At 39.4% G+C, this 24870-nt stretch overlaps 1 protein-coding gene across 1 annotated transcript in view; it reads right to left on the bottom strand.

Annotated features, from left to right (window-relative positions):
* The window catches only part of FRAS1 (Fraser extracellular matrix complex subunit 1), a 452220-nt gene that overhangs the window by 122713 nt on the left and 304637 nt on the right, over positions 1 to 24870 (bottom strand). Inside the window, exons 30-35 of the mRNA XM_011966222.1 lie at positions 24368 to 24521; positions 17066 to 17244; positions 11982 to 12098; positions 6005 to 6119; positions 2898 to 3035; positions 470 to 502 (exon numbers count right to left, since the gene is read on the bottom strand). Of these exons, the coding sequence (XP_011821612.1) occupies positions 470 to 502; positions 2898 to 3035; positions 6005 to 6119; positions 11982 to 12098; positions 17066 to 17244; positions 24368 to 24521 (736 nt within the window). The remainder of the gene's footprint in view (positions 1 to 469; positions 503 to 2897; positions 3036 to 6004; positions 6120 to 11981; positions 12099 to 17065; positions 17245 to 24367; positions 24522 to 24870) is intronic.

Genomic DNA, 24870 nt, shown 5'->3' with positions numbered 1-24870 from the left:
GTGCAGTCATAGCTCACTCCAGCCTTGACTTCCTGGGCTCAAGGTATCCTCCTGTAGCTAGGACTCCAGGCATGTGCCCTCATCATCCAGATTAGTTTTTTTTTTTCTTTTTTTTTTTAATAGACAAGGTCTCGCATTGTTGTCCAGGCTGGTCTTGAACCCCTGGGCTCCGTGATGCTCCCTCCTCAGCCTTCCAAAGTGCTGGACTACGGGCATGAGTCACCATGCCTGGCTCTTAAACATTAACTTTTAGCATCCTTGGTAGATTTTTTTTCCTATGATTATAAAGTTAAGCTATTACTATTTAACTAACCATTTGTTTATTTTAGAAGAAATTTGTTTTAGAAGAAAAATTATACAATTTTTAAGTAGTTCTTAGAAAATAGCTAAAAATAATGATGATGGGAACAAAAAGAAAGAACCATTAAGGAAAGAAAAAATTTCTAATAAAATTGAGATGAATCTCTACCTGTGAAGTGGAATTTCACTGATTCTGGGAGACCTGAAAGAGTAAGAGAGACAATCAGTATATTAAACACTTGGGGGTCAGAGAGAGCTAGAGAAGGTACAAAATAAAGGGCGGAGGTTAGGAAAGTAAAGAATGTCTTACTCTAAATTATTCTTATTTAAGGAAAGACCACCAGGTCATTTGCTAATGTTATGTTGAATTTAATGGTGTCAACATTAATTTTAAATAGCAAAAAGGACCACATAGTGGAATAATTTTATGTCACAGCAGTTAGTGTGATTTATAATACGTTCATTCAGAACCCATTTCATCAGTACATAAAATCCTACAAATCGGTGAATGCGGGTGAGCCATATATCACTGACAGGGCTCTCAGGTGGGTCAATTCCATTGTAGAATTGAGTGGTGCCGAGACCTTGATTTACACACTGTAACCGTGTGAGAGATTTATCTCGCAGCATTTATCCCATAGATTATACAACACAGGACTCTGCTCTCTCTGAAGAGGTTCTAGGAACTCGGGCGAGTTTAGTGAATGACTTCAAACACGGCTGACATATTTTCTTTCCTTCTAATCCCAGGATATCCCGTGTTTCTTATAAAGTACGAGTTGTAACACAGGGGTTACAGACCCATGAACATTTTCAACGGCTATTAGTTATCCTGTTACTAAACACTGTGTACAGATACTAAAGAGGAAGCCTATACCCACTGTTAGAGATTTTCAATCTAATTGAGGAGTTAACTGTTTTCTGGGTGGTTAAACATATTAAATAATGGCAAATATCATTTTAAATGTTTACCATAATCAAAAAAGTCTAAAATTATTTAAACCATGTTCAATTCACCATAAGAAATCACCACTTTTGTGTATGAATAAAGCTACTGTATAAAAAGAATATCCTGTATTCATGGTGTTATGTAGCACATACACCTTAAAGATCATAAAGAAATAGGCACCAGTGGCTGGGCATGGTGGCTTATGCCTGTAATCCCAGCACTTCGGGAGGCTGAGGCAGGTGGATCGCAAGGTCAGAAGTTCAAGACCAGCCTGACAAATATGGTGAAACCCCGTCTCTACTAAAAATACAAAAATTAGCCGGGAGTGGCGGCATTCATCTGTAGTCTCAGCTACTCAGGAGGCTGAGGCAGGAGAATCGCTTGAACCCAGCAGGCGGAAGTTGCAGTGAGCCGAGATTGCATCACTACACTCCAACCTGGGTGACAAAGCAAGATTCTGTCAAAAAAAAAAAAAGAAAAAGAAAAAAGAAATAGGCACTAATATTTTTGGAATAGTCAAAGGCATAAAAATATTTAAGGGTAGGGACTTAAAACTCCTGCTTTCTGGTCAACAACCTTGATGACTAGATCAAGGGAAGAGAGAGGGTGGCAGGGATTAAGGGTATGCTGGGCTTTGTGGAAGGGCACACACTGGCTTTAATGAGAAACTTAGTTATTCTTCTATTCAGTCTTCTCTGCCATTAAAAAGGTGTCTTTTACCAAATACTGGTTTTATCCCAAGAGGTTGCCTGCATGCCCCATGTCTACATGAAACCTCCCCTGAGGTACTGCAGGACCCTCACTGGCCTCCCCTTACCCTTGTGCCATCCACTCTGGCCTCCTCGTCAAGTCCATTGACATCACTGCAGTCAAAGAGTTTTTTATGAAAAGCCATTCCCTAGTTTCCTGTACCTGAAAACTTCCACTGGGTTCCTCTTGATGTTGGGATAACAACCCAAATCCTTACCAGCTTTGAGGGTCTGTCAGGTGTGACCTCTGTCTCTTCCACCAGATGCATCCCTGCTCTGCCTGACCCTTCACATTTCAGAGACACAGACACCACATTCTCTCCTTCCCCAGGCCCCTGTACCTGGGGCTGGTGCTCTTCCTTCAGGGACATGTTCCTGACCATCCAAATAAACACAGTTTTCCTCATCAGCTTCTACCCATCCCTTCACTGCCGGTATCTTCACTGAGCTCTCAGTCTAGGTCGATCTGGTTATGTGTAATTCCACTACTGAACTTTCTCCCTCTTTCTCAGAGCTCTTATCCCAGACTGCAATTAAACATTCATTCCTGGGGTTATTTATCAAATTCTCTCTCTATATCTGCTCAAACCACCAAGAGCAGAATCCACACCTCTTTTTGCTTGCCACTATATCTCCAAGGCCTCGTTCAGTGATTGGCACATAGGAGGCACAAAATAAAGATTTATTGAAAGTATGCCTGAATGCATGAATAAATGAAAAAATAAAAAGATGGAACTGAGCCCAAGCTACATATTGGCTGACAGGTCTCAAGCTAGTTTGAATAGCTACAAAGTAGGGGCACCAAATGGTCCAGAGGACTGTGGGAGACTCAGGGCAAGCCTGTCATGTCGAGCCACAGAGAGCAGTTGGGTGCCTCAAAGCAGAGAGGAGAGCATTACCAGCAAACGAGAAGGCCATGAGCTCCTGGAGGTGGGGCGCTGCCGGGGGAGGGCGGTACATGACTTTGCCCTGGTTAATATCTTCTTGCGTGAAATACCGGATAGGAGAGTGAGGGTGGTCCCGGTGTTCGATGATACCTGGGAGGAATAGATTTGGCATGAGCATCAGCAGTAATTCTCATCGCTGACTAAATGACTAGAGCCATACAGCCTGCTCTTCTTGTTGGTGGGAGTCTTTCATCCTGCAGAAACTGACTGTTCTCAGGGTGCTCTTGGTATGCCATTCTCTGGTTATTTAAGAAAAGGGCAAATCTGAAACCCAAAAGAGTATGGATGAAAAGTATTGATCCTGGGTGTATCTGTGAGGGTTTTGCCAAAGGAGATAAATATTTGAGTCAGTGGGCTGGGAAAGGCAGACCCACCTTCAATCTGGGTGGACACAATCTAATCAGCTGCCAGCATGGCTAGAATATAAGACAGGGAGGCTGGGCGTAATGACTCACGCCCATAATCCCAGCACTTTGGGAGGCTGAGGTGAGTGGATCACCTGAGGTCAGGAGTTCAAGACCAGCCTAGCCAACATGATGAAACCCTGTCTCTACTAAAACTACAAAAATTAGCAGGGTATGGTGGCATGCACCTGTAATCCCAGCTAACAGGGAGGCTGAGGCAGGAGAATCGCTTGAACCCAGGAGATGGAGGTTGCAGTGAGCCGAGATTGCACCACTGCACTCCAGCCTGGGTGGCAAGAGTGAAACTCCATCTCAAAAATAAATATATAAGTTTAAAAAATAAAGCAGGTGTAAAAACATGAAAAGACTAGACTGGCTTAGCCTCCCAGCCTACATCTTTCTCCTGTGCTGGATGCTTCTGGCCCTTGAATATCAGACTCCAAGCTCTTCAGTTTTGGGACTCAGACTGCCTCTCCTTGCTTCTCAGGTTGCAGATGGCCTATTGTGGGACCTTATGATTGTGGGAGTTAATACTTAATAAACTCCCCTTTATATATATATCTCCTATTAGTTCTGTTCCTCTAGAGAACCTTGACTAATACACATAGAAGGATACAAACTACTGCCCCTACTATAGCCTAGACCAGCTAATTTTCCAAAAGTCACATACATGGTAACATAATTAAGAGAGTCTCTCAGTTGAGTTTCAATTCAAAGGTCCTTGAGAAACTGGCACAGATTGGTCTCCTGGTGAGGCTGTAAAAAGATTTTTCTCAATCTAACCTCTTTCCTTCAGAAACTCCTTAGACTCTGCAATAATCTTTGGCTACAGTAACATGGGTCTTGATTATTCTAAGAACTGAATTTGCAGTTATCACTCTGCTTGTGATAAATGCTGTAGGGGCTACAGATTTGCCTGTTGTTTCTAAATTTTTCAGGTATAGAACTAATGCTGTGATCTTTTCTCACGTCCTATTCACTCCTTAAAAGGAGGGCACATGTGAAGCTTGATGTTGAACTAATTCACCTTCTGCAGGGTTGAGAGGGCAACAACCATTCTCCAGAAGACAGCCCAGGCTGCTGGTTTGAAAGGGCTCCATCTCGACTCTGGCAATGTAGGGAGAACCATTAGCTATGACTTAGCAGATGACTTTTAGACTTTTAATTTCTTTGGACTTTCTCAAAAAGATAATGGAATTTAATTTCTTGACTTTTCTCTCTCATTGAGAATTTCATAATGTGAGAAGCTTACATTTGGGGCAGTGGTTAGTCTTGGGAGAAAAGTCCCAGATATGGAAGCAGAATTACCTTAACAGAAGCTGATCTTTCTGTGAGGAGCAGCCACACCTCTCTTGGACCTTGATGTCATTTGGATCTGTGTCCCCACCCAAATCTCATGTTCAATTGTAATCCTCAATGTTGGAGGCAGGGTCTGGTGGGAGGCGACTGGATCACAAGTGCAGTTTCTAATGGTTTAACACCACCCCCCGGGTGCTGTCCTGGTGATAGTGAGTGAGTGAGTGAGTGAGTGAGATTTTCTTTCTTTCTTTCTTTTTTTTTTTTGAGATGGAGTCTTGCTCTGCCGCACAGACTGGAGGTGTAGTGGCGTGATCTCAGCTCACCGTAAGCTCCGCCTCCTGAGTTCATGCCATTCTCCTGCCTCAGTCTTCCAAGTAGCTGGGACTACAGGTGCCCACCACCATGCCCAGCTAATTTTTTGTATTTTTTTTTTTTTAAGTAGAGACAGGGTTTGACCTTGTTAGCCAGGATGGTCTCGATCTCCTGATCTCGTGATCCGCCTGCCTCAGCCTCCCAAAGGAGTGAGATTTTAAACAAAATCTAGTTGTTTAAAAGTGTGTGACAGCTCCCCCACCCGCTTTCCTCCTGTTCCGGCCATGTAAGATGTACCTGCTTCCCCTTCACCTTCCGCCATGATTGTAAGTTTCCCGAGGCCTCCCCATCCATGCTTCCTGTACAGCCTGTGAAGCCATGAGCCAATTAAACCTCTTTTCTTTATAAATTATCCAGTTTCAGTTATTTCTTTATAGCAATATGAAAATGGACTAACACAGGCATAAGCTTATTAGTTAAGCCCAAAGTCAAGAGATCCAAAGGTTGGGGACTCATGATGGCAGGGCCCCAAATCTCCTCTGACTATAGTTCCACATTCCCATGTTCCCAGATAGGAGGAGGAGCAACATATCCAATTGGAGAAGGAACTGAATATGTGTGGCTCAGCCCCCTTTGGGCTCCCTGGCAGAACTCCTTATCCTGAACTTATGCTCATTCTGGTCCGTTCCCCTGTCATAACCTCACTGGGGCAGGCTCTGGTCCTACAGAGACAATGCCTATGTGTCCAGTTCTGCCAGTACACGGGAGGGGAACTCAACCTGGTAGCATGTACATTCTCCATCCAGCATGCTATGTCAGTGCCAAAGCCATCACATTCATCTCCTTCAGACCATAGTCTTTTTCTCTCTCAATTAGTTCTAAACTAGAAGACAGGAGCAAGGAATATGAATAATTAGTATTCCTTGAAACCTCAATGAATATATCTCTATGTATGCAAGCAGACAAAACTCCAGAGATACTAAGACTGGTCAAAAACTAGAATATAATAATATCACTCAAAAGATCATTTACTACAGATCTCACCTTGATTTGGATGCAGAGGTAGAGTGATATTGTAGACAATCTTTCCACTTGGCCTCTCAGAGTTTATAAAGGAGAGGGAATGAGGCTGAATGACAGTCAGGCCATCTTCTCGAGCCTAAACAAAGTTTAAGAAGGAAGAGGAAAACATGGTATGAAAAACCAAAGCCAGAGGCAAAAACAGACCTTATTAAGAAAAAAAAAAAATTGCTCTGGGCTTTTAAATTAGTCACACTTAGTAAAATTTTCAAGAGTTCAAAAGAAGGATCTGGTCTACTGCATTGCAGATTTTTCCCAAGCCTCCCCTCCTAGGTTTAGAGAGTCCTTTTCAAGTTTTCTTGTACCCTAGTCTTCTCTCCCCCAACTGCTCCCACAGTTACATCAGTGCACATGGTGGGGATTCTGATATTATCACTTTTTTCTTAGGTGGAACACGTTTCCAAATGGGGCAACCCAGCTGGCTCTTCTACTCTCTTGCTAATCACAGCTGGCTTACTGTGTCTCTCCTCTAACTTTTTGTTTTCTTTAAGAGACAGGGTCTAGCTCTGTCACAGGCTGGAGTGCAGTGGTCATAGCTCACTGCTGCTCCTCTGACTTAATGGGCTAAGTTGAATCTGGCCAGAAGTTCTAAGGACTCAGCTGAGATACTTAAGTCTTGGCCCCAAGAAGTTCTTCAGAGCATTGCCCCCCAGGTCCCCAGTTTTGCTAATGGAAACTGTGATGCCTTCTGGTAACAAAGGGCTAAAAGTGAACTCACCTCAAACATCAAAAAAGGCTCACCATTTGCATGCAGAGGTTTAAGAGGTATTTCTTTATTAAAGCACATAAAATAGCCAATATTTCCCTTTTTCTCCATTCTACTGGTTAAAAGAACTAGATACTGCCTTTTCTCTTCCAGCTTTCAGAACCCAGTGAATGAGTGAGGCAATATTAATCAGAGGACTGATGCGTATGTAACTTTACTATCCCTTTCCCTGTGCACATCCATAACCCACTAACAGTGGCAACACTTAAAAAACAAAAAGGACAGCTTCAGACTCCCATCACTAGGCATGGTGGTGGGTTGGGGACAGCAGCAAAAACAGTGTGGAGAGAAGAGGGAAATTAGCCTGAGCAGGGGCCCCTCGCTTGGGTCAGGCATGCTGTTGTAAAACAGAATAAAAACATCCAGCTCATCATGGGCTCTTCCTAACTGACCCCTGAAGGTGGGTTAGAGTGTGACATGCTCTTCTGCCCTTTGAAGCCCTCCTTCTTTCAGATGGAATCTCCTCATTTAGAAAGGGATTAAGCAGGGCTCAGTAATGCTCATAGAGGAGGGAGTGGTGTTCTCCCTTTAACCATGAAAAGATTGAAGGTTGCAGTTGCTTTGTAATTGTTCCCAAGGCATATTTGTCCTGGGGAGAGGCAGCATTTGCAGGTTGGAACAATCCCCCTATAGTAAAGAGTCATATTTCAGGCCCTTGCTCAGGTCTGGAATGTAATGAGCAAGGAAAATTAGAATTGCGAATAGCAGCTGGTCTCTCACCCTAATATAAAACAAGTAAGGACAACAAATTAAAACTATATGCCATATATAAGGTGTTACTATCCCATACATGTTTGTACACACCTATAAATATGTACGCATGTGGGTACAACTAACAGACAAAAAAGTATAGGTTCTGTACCTTGTTTGGCACTGTTTGCTACCTTTTAATATGAAAACTATCATAATAACTGAACATTCTCAGAGTACCATGTGATATTCTGAAAATCTAGATGTCCCTAAAATAATAAAGTGATAAAAAGAGGGAATTATTGTGGACATGGGACTGTGGGAAGGGAAACATGTTCCAGCCAAGATAACAGTCTATTTTGAAATTTATTGATACTATTTTTCTCCTAATAGAAATAGACATTACATAGAAAAAGTACTGATTCCATGAGGAAAGCAATATTGAGTTTGAGATATATCAAAGTATAATCAATTTTAATATTGGCTACTTAGAATGTTCAATATTTATCAGTTAAACATAGTAAGAAATGAGAGATTAAACTTCATAGAAATCATTGCAAAAGACACTTTAAAAATAGTATATCTGTCAACAAAAGAAGATTACAGAATAATTCTTTTCACAATGGCCACGTTACCTCTGAATATATCCAGAGTCCAACTGCTTCTCCCACCCCACTGCCACCACTCTGCTGAGGGCCACAGTCTCTCCCCAGGATTACCCCAGTAGCCTCTCAATTGCTCTCTTGCCTCCCTTACACTCCCTTTCAGCACAGCAGCCAGTGTGATCCTTTCACAAGGACATGAGGCCTCTGCTCAACACCCCGCAATGGCTTCCCATTTTATTCAGAAGAAAAGCCAAGTTCCTACAATGACCTATGAAATGTTGTGCGATCTGTCCCAGCCCACACACTTATCACATCTGTGAATTCACTCTCTCTGCTCCAGCACACCCTTTACCAGCACATCCCAGACTCAACTTGTCATGCTTCCCACCAAAAGTCCTTGAACATTCCTGATCTTGAGGAATGGCACCTGTATATCCTCAGACACTGGGTGTTTCACCCGCCTTCCATATATAGGAAGCCACTGTGTCTCTGTGTCTCTAAGTCTCTCTTAATCTATCCCCCACTTTGTTTTTAACCATCATAACCATTTGTCAGTGCACAGCTCTGTAGTGTTGACTATATGCATACAGTTGTGTAATAGATCTCTAGAACTCTCCCATCTTGCAAAGCTGAAACTCTATATCCACTGAACAACTCCCCTTTTCTCCCTCTCTCATTGTGTCACACACTTTACACCTGGTAACTACCATTCTACTTTCTACTTCTTTTGACTACATTCTACTTTATATCTCACATAAGCAGAATCACGCAGTTTTTGTTCTTTTGTGACTGGCTTACTTTACTCATCATAATGTCTTAAACATTCATCTATGTTGTAGCCTGTGACAGGATTTCCTTCCTTTGTAAGGTTGAATAATATTCTTCTCTCTGTATGTGTGTATCACATTTTCTTTATCCATTTCTCTGCTGATAGATATTTAGATTGCTTCCACATCTTGGCTACCGTGAATAATGCTACAATGAACATTCGTGTGCAAATCTCTTCAAGATCTCCTGAACTCTTAACCATGGGCTCATGCCACTAATTGTTCTTGCTCTAGATGACTGCAATAGCCTGTTTGTTTTCTGACTGGCCCCCATCTAGGATGTTTTCTACCCTGTAGCCAGAATGATCTTTCTAAATGTATCATTAAAAATCTGATCATGGCATTTCTCTGCTACAAATCCCTCAACACCTTATTTGCCCCAACAGCATTTCAGGACAAAATGGAAACTCTATCTTATACTTAAGGTCTTCCATGATCTGACTCTCGGTTCTTACTGCATTTTCACTTAACGGATTTTATGCTCCAGCCAACTGAACAACCTGTAATGCTTCAAATGTGTCATGTTCTCTCTTGTCTCCACCTTTGTTCACCTGTTGTTCCTCAAGACTGGGATACATTCCCCCCAATTTAGTCTAGATGAGTGGTTCTTCTAGTGTGGTGATCTGGGAAGCAGCAAACAGCATTACCTAGAAACTCTTTAGAAATGCAAATTCTTGACCCTACACCAGATCCACTAAATTAGAAAACACTGTGGTGGGTTCCAGCAATCTGTGTTTTATTTTTTTAATTTTTAATTTTTAAAATTTTCTATTTCCATAGGTTTTCTGGGGGAACAGATGGTATGTGGTTACATGAGTCAGTTCCTTAGTAGTGAAGTGTGAGATTTTGGTGCACCCATCACCCGAGCAGTATGCACTGAACCCAATTTGTAGTCTTTTATCCCTCACCTATTATTCTAAGTGAAGTAATTCAGGAATGGAAAACCAAACATTGTATGTTCTCACTCATAAGTGGGAGCTAAGCTACGAGGATGCAAAGGCATAAGAATGATACAATGGACTTTGGAGACTCAGAGGGAAGGAGTAGGAAGTGGGTGAGTGCAATCTGTGTTTTCATCAACTCTATAGTGATTCTGATAAAGGATTAAGTTTGAGAACCCTGGTCTCTAGATAATTTACACTCACCCTGCTCTGTTCCCCACCAGAGGATGCTTCTGTGACCCTCTCTCATGGTCTGCTGGATTTGGTGCCCTCCCATCTGCTGCCATATCATTGCTCTGCCATGGCATTTATCATTGTATTATCCCTGCTTATTTATTTGCTTGTCTCCTCTTTTAGACTCAAAGTTCCTTGAGAATAAAGACTGTGTTTTATGGTCACTGACTCTCCAATGTCTTCCACAGCTCTTAACCTACATTAGGAGCTCAAAAGTGTTTATGAATGAGAGACTGAATGAATGGAGAAGTAGATTCCTACATTTAATCACATATACAAGTATACTAAATATGCCATATAGTTATTTACCATATGCATTCACAATATATTTACCAAATATCTGCAAAACTTGTGTTATTAGATGAGACTAAATGACTAAATTGAGAATGCATTTTTATTACAGATCACAAGAATGTCCTATCGTAATGGCCCTAATTAGTGTCAAAAAATATATAAACTATATATTTTAAGTAACATTTGAGTAGGCTAATCACAGTTTACAATAAACTAACCTAAGTTTTAACTGGACAGACCTAATTTGCACGTATGCAACCTAAGCCCTTAAAGGCTAAGTGACTTGAAAATTCTTTTCAGGGGTTCACAGTGACAGTGCAGGCAACAGCACTGTCTTCCTGGTTCCCGGCCCATTGTTTCCTCCAAACTCAAAATAACTCTGCATTAGCATTTGGCAAGACCTGTGTGTGCACATTTTTCTTAATAGTTTAGAGAAAATTCTGATCCAAGTTCCTCCAGTCAGAATGATGAATTATAGACTTTATAGTGCTGCTGAATTATGATTTCTTTAAATTACGGTTTACGGTGGAAATGCCAATACCAGCTATTCATTAAAAACTTTCTATTTTCCCCTTTATGTCTCTGTCATGTCCCAGACCCATAATTTCTAAAACTATAACTGTTCTCTTTGTTGTGGCTCAAGGCTGATACACTGCTTTGGAGTGTAATTGCGTGGGTGCTAACTAAAATGTGGACCCATGATGATTAATTTACAAGGTCTTACATGTTTGCGGCTCTGTCTGGAAGAGGGGTTTGGCATTATAGCACTCACCCTCTCCCCTCCCCAGAGAGACGGTTACGGGGGAGTTGCTAATTGTCTCAACTAAGCTTCATGCACCAATTTAGTTGACACCTTGCTTCACATTTTCCCATGGCCCACACTCCTTCCCACCAGCATACGAGACTTTCTGTGATAGCTTGATGACTTCCTTATCCTCATCACACCTCCTTGCCGCCTTCCTAATTTCTCCAGTCTTGTTGAACTGTTTGCAGTTTTGCAACAGTTCTATTCTCTGCCACCTCTGGGCCTTTGCATGTGCTCTTTTCACTTGTGGCAATGCCCTTTGTCATCACCTCTCCATTCCTTCCAATGTGCCCCCAAATTTTCACTTGGATAATTGCTATTTATCTTTCTGGATCCAGCACTGATAGCACCTTCTTGAGGAAACTTTTACAGTGGAAAGTTTCTCATAGGGCTTCTAGAAGATGGAATAATAGTTTCTCCACTACATGGTGCTATAACTAGGGAACCAATGATACCCAAATATTGATTTCATGGACATAAGCCCGAAATTTTCTCCAAGTTTTTAAGGAGGATCCCTGGAATGTCTGGACTACTGTAGAAGGGACATCAGCGATGGATGGGAGGTCAATATGGATTCCGCATAACCTTCCTTTCATTCTGGGAATTTTAAGTTCCTTTTTCAAGTCAATGAGAAATGTGATCACTAGGCTTTCTGGCCCCTGAGTGTGTGATCTGGGCCAGGCACTTACTGCATACAAAACCAGGACACTCTATCAAATCCCATCAGCGTGCTGTGTGCCTCCTCCAAGTGGAAACCACAAGCCTCCCACCCAACTCACAGTCATATGGAGAGATGCTTCCAGAGACAGTTTAGGTGCTTCAGGTGTCTGTGGTAAGATCGCGATGTTGAACATGCGGCTCTCCAGGTGGGTCTGGGCATCAGAGGCACTGGACACCTGAAAAGAAGGTCATCCTGGTGAGCCTCTCATCTTCTATCGGGCAGAGCATGTCCACACGTGGGTTTTTCCCTCTTTTAAGCCAGCTGTCTTTGAATTCTATACGCTCCTGCATTACAACTCTCATTCTGCCCTTCATATTTTAATATTGATCTTTTACTGATTCATATTTTAATATTGATCTTTTACTGATTTCATTTTAAGCAAAGCTGAAAATGCAGGAAAGTGTAAATAAGAAATTAAAAATAATCTAGAATTTCACTACCTAGAAATAATGAATATTAATATGTTGATATTTAACATTTTATATGCACACATATCAATTGCATATTATAATTTTTTACTTACAATAATATGATAGTTTGCTATATCATTAAACATGCCAGAAAACATAGTTTTTGAGGACTATATAATATCTTATTATGAGTATGTAATAAGATTTGTATTCCATTTCTTTCATTTTTAACCAGCACAGGTAAATGATAGGTAAGTGACAAATCTCAGCCTCATCATTGCAGGGCAAGATTAGTAACATTCACAATTAGTGTAATGGTCACAAAATCAACTTTTTCCTGCTTCAAAAACCTGAAGAATGTTGCTTTTCCTATGCAGCTTCTCCCTCCTCATCAGTTACTGGACTGCCCTCTTAAACCTTCCTTCTCTCCATTGTTTGCTAAGCCCTGTGTGACATGTGGAGTTGCATTAATTTCCTATGGCAGGGGGCTGAGTTCTACCAATTCTGAGAAAAAGAGGCAGGGATAGTAGCCCTTTCTCTATGTCTTTAAAAGTTACTCCAATAGAAAGCCTGTCTTCTCTGTCTTTATCTTGATCACATCAGATGCCTGGGATCGAGTCTCAAAATACATGTTTTTAAGGAGATACAGCATCTCTGTAAATGATCTTACCACCAATAACTATAATTCACTCATCATCTATTACTATTACGGGTTCAGCATTGCATTAGCTCCTTTTCAAGGTTCTCTTACTTAGTATCCACGGAGTAGATATTATTACCCCCTTTTTACAGGTGAGGAAACTAAAGGTCAGAAAATTTAAGCAATGTGTCAAAGTCACAAAGCCAACAAGTGGCAGTATTTAACCAGATCAGTCAGGTTTACAATCATTCCACTGACCAAGTCACTCACTTTGGTAGCTTTAGGAAATTAGAAAAGGGATAGCGGGGTGGTGGTGGAATATATTCTATCTTTTGAAGAAAAAGAACCAAACATTGAATAGGTAGTGAAATGTGGTCATATTACTGAGCAAATGAATCAATCTAGAAAAGACACTGATGGGAAATGTGTTGGTCTTTTTCGAACCGCATTTCCTAAGGCTGTGTCAAAGTGACCTGAATATACCCAAACCAGGGCTCCTTCCCACACCAAAAAATGACTCTGAATGTGCATGCTTTCTTTGCACTATGCCATGCTCTATTTTCTAATCCCATTCACATTACATATGTCCTAAATCTTGGATGCAGAGTAACAGATGGGATCCATTGATGGCTCATGACAGCACATCAACATTAAAATGGCATTAAATCCATGCAACTTGGCTGGACGTGGTGGTTCACGCCTGTAATCCCAGCACTTTGGGAGGCCGAGGCAGGTGGATCACTTGATGTCAGGAGTTCAAGACCAGCCTGGCCAACATGGTGAAACCCCGTCTCTATTAAAAAATACAAAAAATTAGCTAGGCATGGTGGCAGGCACCTGTAATCCCAGCTACTCGGGAGGTTGAGGTAGAAGAATCACTTGAACCTGGGAGGTAGAGGTTGCAGTGAGCCAAGATCACACCACTGCACTCCAGCCTGGGCAACTGAGTGAAACTCTGTCTCAAAAAAAAAAAAATCCATGCAACTCATTATACTGCATTTTCTGCTTTAAAGAAAAAACAAAGGAAAAAGAAAAAGAATTATTAGGATAGGATATGTTTAAAGTTTGAAATCCTTTAGGGACACTAAAATGATGAATGGGAAAACTTGCTAACCACTTATGTTAGCACTTAGCTGTCGTGTCTATCTCACTTCACATCAAAATAGGAGGTATGCCTATAAAACAATGAGACTTTTACAATAAACACGCCAAAACTTTTACATCAGGAGAACATAATCCCAGAAAGTTGTTTCATATTTCCAACAAAGATGCTGTCAGTGTTCAAAATGCATACTTTGGAATGTCTTCAGACAAAGTTTACAAATCATACAGGAACTCTGAGCCCATTACTTCATAATTATTCCCCACTTTAACCCAAAATAATTACCACTCTTTTTCTCACCAGACCTTAGTCTGACTTTTGACTATTTAGCTATATTTTTTAATCCACTTCTAAAAGATGATACACTGCCACTATGGAGGATATTCTAAAGAATATCCCACACATTTTGAAGGCAATTTCACATAGGAGTTCTAAACACATTTTGAGCAAAATGTGTGAAGGTTCTGTAAAGGAAATCACTTTGTAAGTAATAAAGTTCATTCAACTGGATGACTTCATCCAGTGAGTTTTTTTTTTTAAATCACTATTTTTTGTTATTTTATTTTTTATTATTTTTAAAACTTTATTTGCTTTATTTACTCAGTAACCAAATTACAAAAGTCATCAAATATTATTTTGAGCAGCTACTTAGATTCCGCTTCCAGGCAAGTGCTCCATATTGATAACATTCTCCTTTCTGACCCTACGAAGGCAAAGGCAGATCTGAGGATTCTAGTTTGCAGAGGTGACTTCTTTTGATTGAGGTCTTTGCCTTCATTCTGACCCATTCTCTGATGACTGCTACAGTCTCTAGGTGCTAAAAATGAAAAGTTAACTTGGGCAAAGGGCACCCAATGTTTGCTCACTCATTGGACATTCAATGTGCTCAGGATAATCTCATTTTAATGGTTTCCAAATTTATCTCAACCTGCTCTCTGGAAAAGCACATCTTTTACACAATATAAATTAGGCGATGAAGATGTACATGCCAGACATCAGAAGCAGAATGGACGATCATTTTAACAAGCTGAGCTGGGTGAGTTGAGCGCCAGCTGGATTCCTAGACAAAGAAAAAGACTCAGACTTTGAGAGGCCCTGACACTGCTTTGGCTGTTCCCCATAAACATAGATATTTTCTCTGACACTTTACCAAATTCTTCTCGGTATCCATGCTTAAACACTCTTTCTCATTCATAATTCCTTATTCCTTTGTATTTCTGTATGATTCTTTATTTCCAAATCATGCTCGTCAGAGGTCTTCCTAATTCTATTGATCTTCAGAGAATCAGGTTTTGTATTTGTTTGTCATTTCTAGCATTTTATAATTAACCAATTCCTCTGCTTAGCTCTACTAATCCCTTCCTTTTGCGTTTCTTAGGTTTCCCTTGCAGTTCTCTGGCTTCTCGAGTTAAATATTTTGTCCACGTATTTTAATGCTTTCTTGCTCAATAATAAGCGCTTAAGTGCATCAATTTTCTTCTAAGTACAATTTTGTCCATATGATTTAAGTTTTGATAGGTTATTTCCTCCTCATCCATATTTCTTAAGTGTTTGCTGTTCTGATTTTCTTTAAGGAATTTCCTAGTAATTATTGAAGAGACCATTTAAAATATTCCAAGTGGCCTGAATTTTTGTTTATCATTTTATTATTAATTTATAATTTATAATTATATTTATAATAGCCAGAGAACATATGCATATAATTTTTCTTTTTCTTTTTTTTTTTTTTTTTTTTTTTACCGTGGGGGAGGGTCTCGCTCTGTCATCCAGGCTAGAGTGCAGTGGCATGGTCATGGCTCAGTGCAGCCTCCACCTCCCAGGCTCAAGTGATCCTTCTGCTTAGCTGCCACCATGCCCATCCAATTTTTGTATTTTTTGTCAAGACGGTTTCACCATGTTGCCAAAGCTGGTCTCAAACTCCTGGACTGACACAATCTGCCTGCCTTGGCCTCCCGGGGTGTTGAGATTACAAGCGTGAGCCACCATGCCCAGCCTATGCAGTATAATTCTTGTTCTTTAATCTACTGAAGGTCTCCTTACAGTCTGGTACTTGACTGATTTTTACAAATGGTAATAACAAACCCTTATATAACGCTAACTATGTGATAGGCAGTATTCTAAGTACTCTATATGTATTAACTCATTAAATCCTCACAATAATCCTATTTGAAAGACAAGGAAAATGAAGCACAGAAGTTTTGCTCAAGTAATTTGCCCAAAGTTGTGTAGCTAATAAGTTGCTGACCTGACATCTAAACCTGTTGAGTTTGGCTATAGGCCCATGATTATCACAAGACAGTAAGTGTTCCAAGAACATTCAAAACTAGAAGGTAAGATTTTTTTTTCTCCATATAGTATTTTTTTTATCTTTTAAAGACTTTTTTTTTGAACACTTTGGCCATTATCTAACCTAAACATCTTGGTTGTGGATAACTCTGCTTGTAAAGATACACATATATCTGAACTGACAAATTAAAAAAACTAATGTTATGAATTATATTTTGTAGGAAATTCCACTGATATGGTTTTGCTGGCTCCCCATTCAATTCTCATCTTGAATCATAGCTCCCATAATTCTCACATGTTGTGGGAGGGGCCCGGTGGGAGATAACTGAATCATGGTGGCAGTTTCCCCTATACTGTTCTCCTGGCAGTGAGTCTCACGAGATCTGATGATTTTATAAGGAGTTTCCCTTTTCACTTGGCTCTCATTCTCTCTCACCTTCTGACACGTAAGACATGCCTTTTGCTTTCCACTGTGATTGTGAGGCCTCTCCAGCCACACAGAACTGTGAGTCTGCTAAACTTCTTTTTCTTTGTAAATTACCCAGTCTCGGATATGTCTTTATCAGCAGCATGAAAATGGACTAACACATCCCCCAAACGTGATTTCCTGTCAACTGCAGAAAATTACTCAAGGTGATTATAAATAAGAGTGATTGGATTATTGGATTCATCAGACTTCAGAGAAGTCAGGAAGCAGAGGGTACCTGGAAGCGGAAGGAGTCGCTCTGGGCTGGGGCTCCTGAGTGCCTGTACCATACGATGCCTTCATTGATGTCCTGCTGGGTGAAGGTGCTGGTGGGGGTAGCCGTCCTCCCATCAGGCAGGTGCTGCCCTTCATCTGCAGGGCTGTCTGCAGGCATATTCACCAGAAGGACCACCTCCCCTATGAAGGCACAGGCCACACAGTTAGTGAGGGTCCCTAGGAAAAGTCAGAGCCCTTACCTCCTTTCCTACTTCTCATTTTTTTTTTAAACTAAAAAGAAATGATGTACTTCTTTATTTTTATCTAAGGTGAAGGAGAGGATGTTAACACATAATTCAATAGATAGTATTGAATCCACCTTTAGAAATAGAATTCTCAGGCTTCCTGCTAAAAGAACTAAAAGTAATTCAAGGACAATTCATGTGTGAAGTTACTGACTTATTATCTATTAAAAATTACATAAGGAGACCCAGATAGCAGCAAATACTATAGACAAATATTCAAATACTGGGCATTGAATGGATTCATTTCTATGCACAACTTTCTATGTAACAGAAAATGGTTTCCAGCCAGGAAGTTTTTGGTGAAAACATAATGGGAAGTTAGAAACAATTCGGCGGAAAATTTTCATGAGAGAATTCTGTTCAATGATAGTAATACAGGTTCAATATCTCTTATCTGAAATTCTTAGGACCAGAGTGTTTCAGATTTCAGATTTTTTATAAGATATCTCATATACATAATGAGATATCTTAGATTCAGGGCCCAGGTCTAAACATGAAACTCACTGATGTTTTATATACACCTTAGACACATAGCCTGAAGGTAATTTTATATAATATTTAAAAATAAATTTTGTGCACGAAATAAGTTTTGGCTGTAACCTTTCACATGAGGTCAGGGGTAGAATTTTCCACTTGTGGCATCATGTCAGTGCTTTCAAGGTTATGGATTTTGGAGCATTTCAGATTTCAGATTTTTGGATTAGGGATGCTTAACTTGTAATAGCTAACAGTGGAAGACACATGGCAGGCACCCCACTATATTCTATGTGGTGATTCAAACCCAACCCCATTGCTTTTAGCTGAGTGAGCTTCCTTAAGCTGTGTAAGCTTTCGTTACTCATTCGGAAAAAGAAAATAATAGTATATACTTTACAGGTGCTTAAAAATAATGTTGGTCGTCTTTCTTCACATAGTTTGGCTGTGTACCTACCCAAATCTCAACTTGAACTGTATCTCCCAGAATTCCCACATGTTGTGGGAGGGACCCAGGGGGAGGTAATTGAATCACAGGGGCCGGTCTTTCCCATGCTATTCTCCTGATAGTATATAAGTCTCACAAGATCTAATGGGTTTATCAGGGGTTTCCACTTTTGCCTCTTCCTCATTTTCTCTTGCTGCCATCATGTAAAAAGTGCCTTTCTCCTCCTGCCATGATTCTGAGGCCTCCCCAGCCATGTGGACCTGTGAGTCCAATTAAACCTCTTTTTCTTCCCAGTCTCGGGCATGTCTTTATCAGCAGTGTGAAAACGGACTAATAAACTTCTCATTAATTCTATTTAATTATTCTGAATGATGCCATTATCGTCTTCATTTTACACATGAAAGTCTTTAGGTTCACAGTTTAATAACTGTTAGAAGTTACACAAAGGTTAAGTTGATGAGCTGGGATTTGAAACTGATCATGAAGCTGGTCATGAAGCTCTGTTACCAATCACCATTATTTTGTGAATATGTATCAGTATTTACACTGCTAAATAACTTATCATGTTTTCTCCTCATTAATTCTTTAAACTTTATTAGAACTGAGGCAAGGAAATCTATATGTAAACACCACCATCACCAGCAATCTGTTTGTACTGCTTGTTCTTCACCTAAAGCACTTTCACTTTCACCTTCTATCTTCTTAAAGTGAGACTGAAAATACAGAGGTGTTATAGAAACAATTAAAATTTCACAGGGAGACTATGCCTTCAATTGAAGACCAAACAGAAGAATGGATGAACTGCTGCAAGCAGAAGCTAGATTCTCATGAAAATGCATCTAACAATAAATCTGAAAGAAGCCACTCTAACACTCCGATAGTGGGAGGGAGAGGGTGAGGAAGAGGGAGACAGAAAGAAAGACAGATAGATAGAGTGTCAATTTTTAAAATATTCTATAGGAGAATACTCAAATCTTAATACACTAGATACTAGACACAATGGGCAACTGATGGCACATTTTGATTACCCTACAGAAATTTGTTTTCTTACTCAGTGCAGACACTCATTCTAACATTTATATGCACTAAATTCAAATTTAGAACAAGCATAATATCCTGGATGGTAATGAAATACCAAAATAAGAGAGAAACATGACTATGCTACTCTTTATATAATCATATGCAGAATCAACTCACTGTAGTTTTCTTTCTTGTATTATAACTTATTTGTACTCAAGTAAAAAAAAAATTCCATTACCTTTCTCTCTCTGGTTCAACTTCCATTCCTAAGATGCTGTTAATAAATATAGATTTCTAGGATGTAGACTGCTTATGGTGTGAGTACAGTTGCAAAATATTGTGAAAGAAAATTTCCGCAATGAAAATGTGGAGAGTAGAAAATATTCAAATGCTGATTTCCTAGTTATTCTGCTGTACGATAAAAAAGCAAAGCAGAATTTTCCTAATAAGCCCTAATGAAACAAACCTAAATTTTTATATAAAAAAAATCACTTTCATGTCATACAGATTAACAGGAATCATAAGGTATTTGCTAATCTCATTAATTTTAACTCAATAAATAGTCATTGAGTACCCACTAAGTACTAATGACTGTGATAGGCCCCTCAGGAATGGAGGGATTCAAAGCTAGGCAAGATGCAGCTCCTACCCCAAAGATTAGCCCCATAAACAACTGGGAGTCACTGTGAGTTTTCCAGTAGGTGAATGACATGAATCGATTTAGAACACACAACATGTGGTCAGAATATAGAAAGCCTATAAGAGTTGACAGTCCTGTTAAAGGGGCTGGACTTTATTCTATAAAAGTGGTAACAACAGTAGATAACATTTATATAGATGATTTAACCAATTACAAGACTACTGCCAAATCCAGAGGAGAGATGAGAACCTGAACTAAGACAACAGAGGTTAGACTGGAAAGAAACACAGATGCAAGAGTTACTGAGGAAGTGGGAACAATGGAACTTGACAAATGTTCCTGCAAAGGGTGACAGAGGAAGGCATCAACAAGAATTACCTATTGGGCTGGGTGACTGGATGCCACTACTGGCCATCAATCATACAGAAGGTGGAGGGGGTTGAAGGGAAGACGAAGGGTTCAGTACTGGACATGCTGAATACAGGTGCCTTTGTGACAAGTCCATGAGTGGACAAGGAGAAATATCAGCCTATTGTGGGATTCTCTGCAGAGGGGTGAGAGCTAACCATTTTTTTTTTTTCTGTAGTACCTCACCTATGCTTTAATCATAATATGACTACAAAGAGACAATACTTTAAACATATGAAAATCCAAGTTTAAAAAACAGAAAATGATCTCTATTGGGGATTTCCTTTATACTGAAGTCTATATTTTAACCAATAATTTTGAAGGGAAGATTTAGTAGGTATTAAGAATTGGAATATCATTTGAATCTCCATGAATCATTTTGAGATTGAGATCATTCATATTAATGCATCTTACATTATGATAAATAATTTGGAATTGCCAATGTGTTAGGTTAAATCACGTTCTCCTTCAAATGATTCTCAAGTTACTTCATTAAAATCATCTCATTATATCAACTTTCAAATCTAAGTAAGCAGCTATGGATACAAGTATTAATCAAGTTGTCTAAATTTATACAGATACTCCCTGAGTTTCAGTAGTTTGACTTATAAGTTTTTGAAGTTACAATGGGGCAAAACCATTGTTTTTCACTTTCAGTACAGTAGTTAATAAGTTACATGAGATATTAAACACTTAATTATAAAACATGCTTTATGTTAGATGATTTACCCAACTCTAGGCTAATGTAAATATTCTGGTCACATTTAAGGCAGGCTAGGCTAAGCTATGATGTTCAGTAGGTTAGATGTATTAAATGTATTTTCAATTAACGATATTTTCAACTTACAATGAGTTTAACAGGGTGTAAGTTGAGGAACATCTGTATCTGAAAATGGTGGTGAGTCTGCAAGTGGTTGAACTCAGGTCCTTCATGCACATACTATACAAACAATTTACACTTGGCTCTGTTTCAAGGCGTCAGCTCTTCACAAAAAGCCCAAAGTCCAGCTTGAACTTTCTTAAGTGATGAGGAAGTACAAGGTAAAGTCTCCACAAATTTACATAATTGGGACTGATAGATGTAAGCAGAGTTGTGTTAAGTGGACATCTAGTTCCCACCACCAATTTCACTCTTGAATGGTTTCTAGGTAACGTGATTTGATTATTACTAATGGGGGCTCTGGATACACGGAAAGATCATGTTCATAGGAAGAAGTTAATTAAAAGAGTTACAGCAGGAAAGCATCACAATAAAGCCTACGTGATATTTATCAAACTAAAATGGCAAACTTTTATCTGCTTAAAAACCATTTAATTCAGCATTGTTTTGTTCAAGACTTAATGGAATATTGTGTTGTTTCTAGGGAATTTGGGGGCTTAATTTTTTGTCTTTTACTGATAAAGATAAAGGTAGAGAATTTAATATGTCAAAAGAGTCATAGATTTTTAGAGATGAAAAGGACTTTAAAAATACCTGGCTTACAATCAGTAGTTGAAAGTACGATGAGAACAGGAAACTTACTAATTACAAATGGAAAAATAGTGACTTTATAATGGAAAAATCTGATAGACACCACTTTAACCAAGTGATCAAAGTTAACATCACCTGTCATAAGACATAGTGAGATTATGTACCTCCTGACGGTGCACTGAGAAAGCGGGAAAAGCACAACCTTAACCCGATCATGAGAAATCATCCTCAGACTAACACAAATTCAGTGATAGTCTACAAATATCTAACCAGCACTCTTCAAGAGTCAGTGTCATAAAAGACAAAGACGGAGGAAGTGTGTGTCGCAGATTGGAGGAGACCAAGGAGACATGGCAAATGAGTGTAATTTGAGATCCTGGATTGGGTAAAGGGCATTGGTGGGAAAACTGGCAAAATTTGAATAAGGCCTGTGAATTGATTAATAGTATCGTATTAGTGTTAATTTCCTGGTTTCAATAATTATTCTATAGTAACAAGACATTAACATTAGGGGAAGATAAGTAAAGGGTATTCAAGAGCTTTTGCACCGTTTTTGCAACTTTTTAGTGTAAGTGTTTTTTTTAAATTTTTTAATGATTTAGCCTAACTTCTCAAAGAAACCTACGGTAGAAGACCTTATACCTGCCTTTTCCAAGGTTACATTGCTATAATAAATGACATCTCAGCTAGACTGATCGTTTCATAACACCCATTCTCGATTAGATGGCTTTTCAATGTCTTTGTGGACCTCAGAATTACTTTTAAATTAAATAAAAGTTACCTTTTTTCCTCCCTACAGAAAATATATAATTTAAAAAATCTGACAGCCCAGAGGAAAAACAGATTATTCTTCCTCTGCTATTTAATATGCCAAGTGAGTTTTTACTTTTAATGGCGATAATTTTCATTTTCACATGATCAATGTAGTTATTTAAAAAAAATCTACCTGTTCCTTTATTTTTGTATCATGTTGCTGTTTCCACACAGTTTCAATTCCTTCTTTTATGTCTTTAAATCATTTCAAATCTGCTTATTTCATAGTTTTTATAAGACTGTTACTTTATTTGAAATTCTTGGGGTTTTAATCTTCTTGCTCGTTTTGGTTGTGGTACTACAGATTGTTACCTCCCATATTCCATAATTTTAAATTCTGAGCTTCAGTGGTTTCTTCTGAGAATCCTGTGTAGCTTAGCAGAGAGTGGGCCTTCTGTAGTAGTTTCAACTAGTTTCAATAAAGAACCCAAGACGTATCATCGGCCTGAGATTAATTTTCATAAAATACCTCAGCTTCAGGTTTCATAGACAAGACACGTGGTCTAATTTAACCTGAGATTTACCGGAAAAAAAGGCCTAAAGTTCTGAATTTTCACCAGGCTTTTTTTTCTACTCTGACTCCAAGAAAGAGGCAGACTTCTCTGCCATCTCTCTGTGCTGCTGAGCTTCTTGTTTCTACTCTGTCCTTTTAATTGAAGGCATGCCCTTCCTGAGTCCTGGCTTTATGCAGCATCTTGATTCCAACGTTCTGTCTCAGCATGGACATTAAGTCCCAAGCCCCTGGGTTACTGAGACATGCCCAATCCCTTTTGGAGAAGCTATGCTATTAGCTCTTGCAATAACTGGCCTTCAGTGCCTTCTTTGTTGCTGGCACCTGGCGATTTCTCTCTATCCTTGGGAAGTCAGCTACAAACACCTTATAATTCCTGTTAAATTTTAACCAGCACTTCCTTTTTTGTTTGTTTTTTTTTTTGTTTTTTTTGAGACAGAGTCTCACTCATTTACCTAGGCTGGAGTGCAGTGACACAATCTCGGCTCAATGCAAGCTCTGCCTCCCAGGTTCACACCATTCTTCTGTCTCAGCCTCCTGAGTGGCTGGGACTGCAGGCGCCCGCCACTACGCCCGGATAATTTTTTATATTTTTAGTAGATACGGGGTTTCACCGTGTTAGCCAGGATGGTCTGAGGATGGTCTCGATCTCCTGACCTCATGATCCGCCCGCCTTGGCCTCCCAAAGTGCTGGGATTACAGGCATGAGCCACTGCGCCCAGCCAATTTTATCCACCATTTCTAGATGATGATAATGGTAAATTTCTCAGGTTTTCATATTTGACTATCTTGCTGGAAGTAGAAGTAACAGTGGAGAACACTGAAAAATGTTTTCATGTGATTTTTTTAAGTCTCATCAAGAAGAACTCTAGTGATGCTCTAGAAGGCATATAAGGCAGAGTTTGAGAGCCTGACCTTTGAAATTAAACTGACATATATTAGCTAAGTGACTTGCAGCAAACTACTTTACCCAGTATTTTCATCTGCAAAATGAAGTTGTTTTAAAACTTAAATTGTAGGTGTTATATATAATGTGTTTCTAAAATTTAGTACACTACCTAGTAAACGTGTTGTGTGATAGCTATCATGATTATTCTGTTTTTAAAGGGCATTTGTAAGGTATTAGAAAGCTTAGTTCATTGGAATTGCAATCTTGCCTCATGTCACTGTACAGCAGCAAATCTTACACTGCTGAATGCAACAATAAAACCATGCCAAAGGAAAAAATAGTTACCAAATTGGGGGTAGTCTTGTGTAATCTTGTAGATGATTTCTTCAGCACTGGCACCAGGAGCCTCAGCCTGTAAGATTCTGTTGGTGATCTGCAGCATGCCCCCTTCTGGAACCCACACCATCGAATTAGCCACAAGCTGAAGACCTCTATCATTCTGAAATAAAAATAAAATGCAGAATTAGGTCCAAGCAAAATAAGAATATATCAATCCTTAAACACATAAGTTATCCAGCTCTGTTGTTAAAGATCATCAAGTAAGAGAGAGAGAGAGATTCACAACTTCAGAGTCCACTCTATAGACTTCATATTATGTGTAGACATATGCATATTTATCTATATATTTACATGTGTATATATCCTGCTTTTTCTTTTAGTTTATCATAAACAAACAACTTATTTAGAAAGACTAAGTCTCTCCATTTCTTTCTTTCATCTGTCCATCTACCTGTCTTTCTATCTTATCCACCCACCCATATTTAAGAATTATTCGGCCAGGTGCAGTG

This window comes from Mandrillus leucophaeus, unplaced genomic scaffold, assembly GCF_000951045.1.
Source record: "Mandrillus leucophaeus isolate KB7577 unplaced genomic scaffold, Mleu.le_1.0 Scaffold75, whole genome shotgun sequence".
Classification (NCBI taxonomy): Eukaryota; Metazoa; Chordata; class Mammalia; order Primates; family Cercopithecidae; genus Mandrillus; species Mandrillus leucophaeus.
Note: the sequence above shows the minus strand (reverse complement) of the source record. Positions and strands in the feature narration are given on the sequence as shown.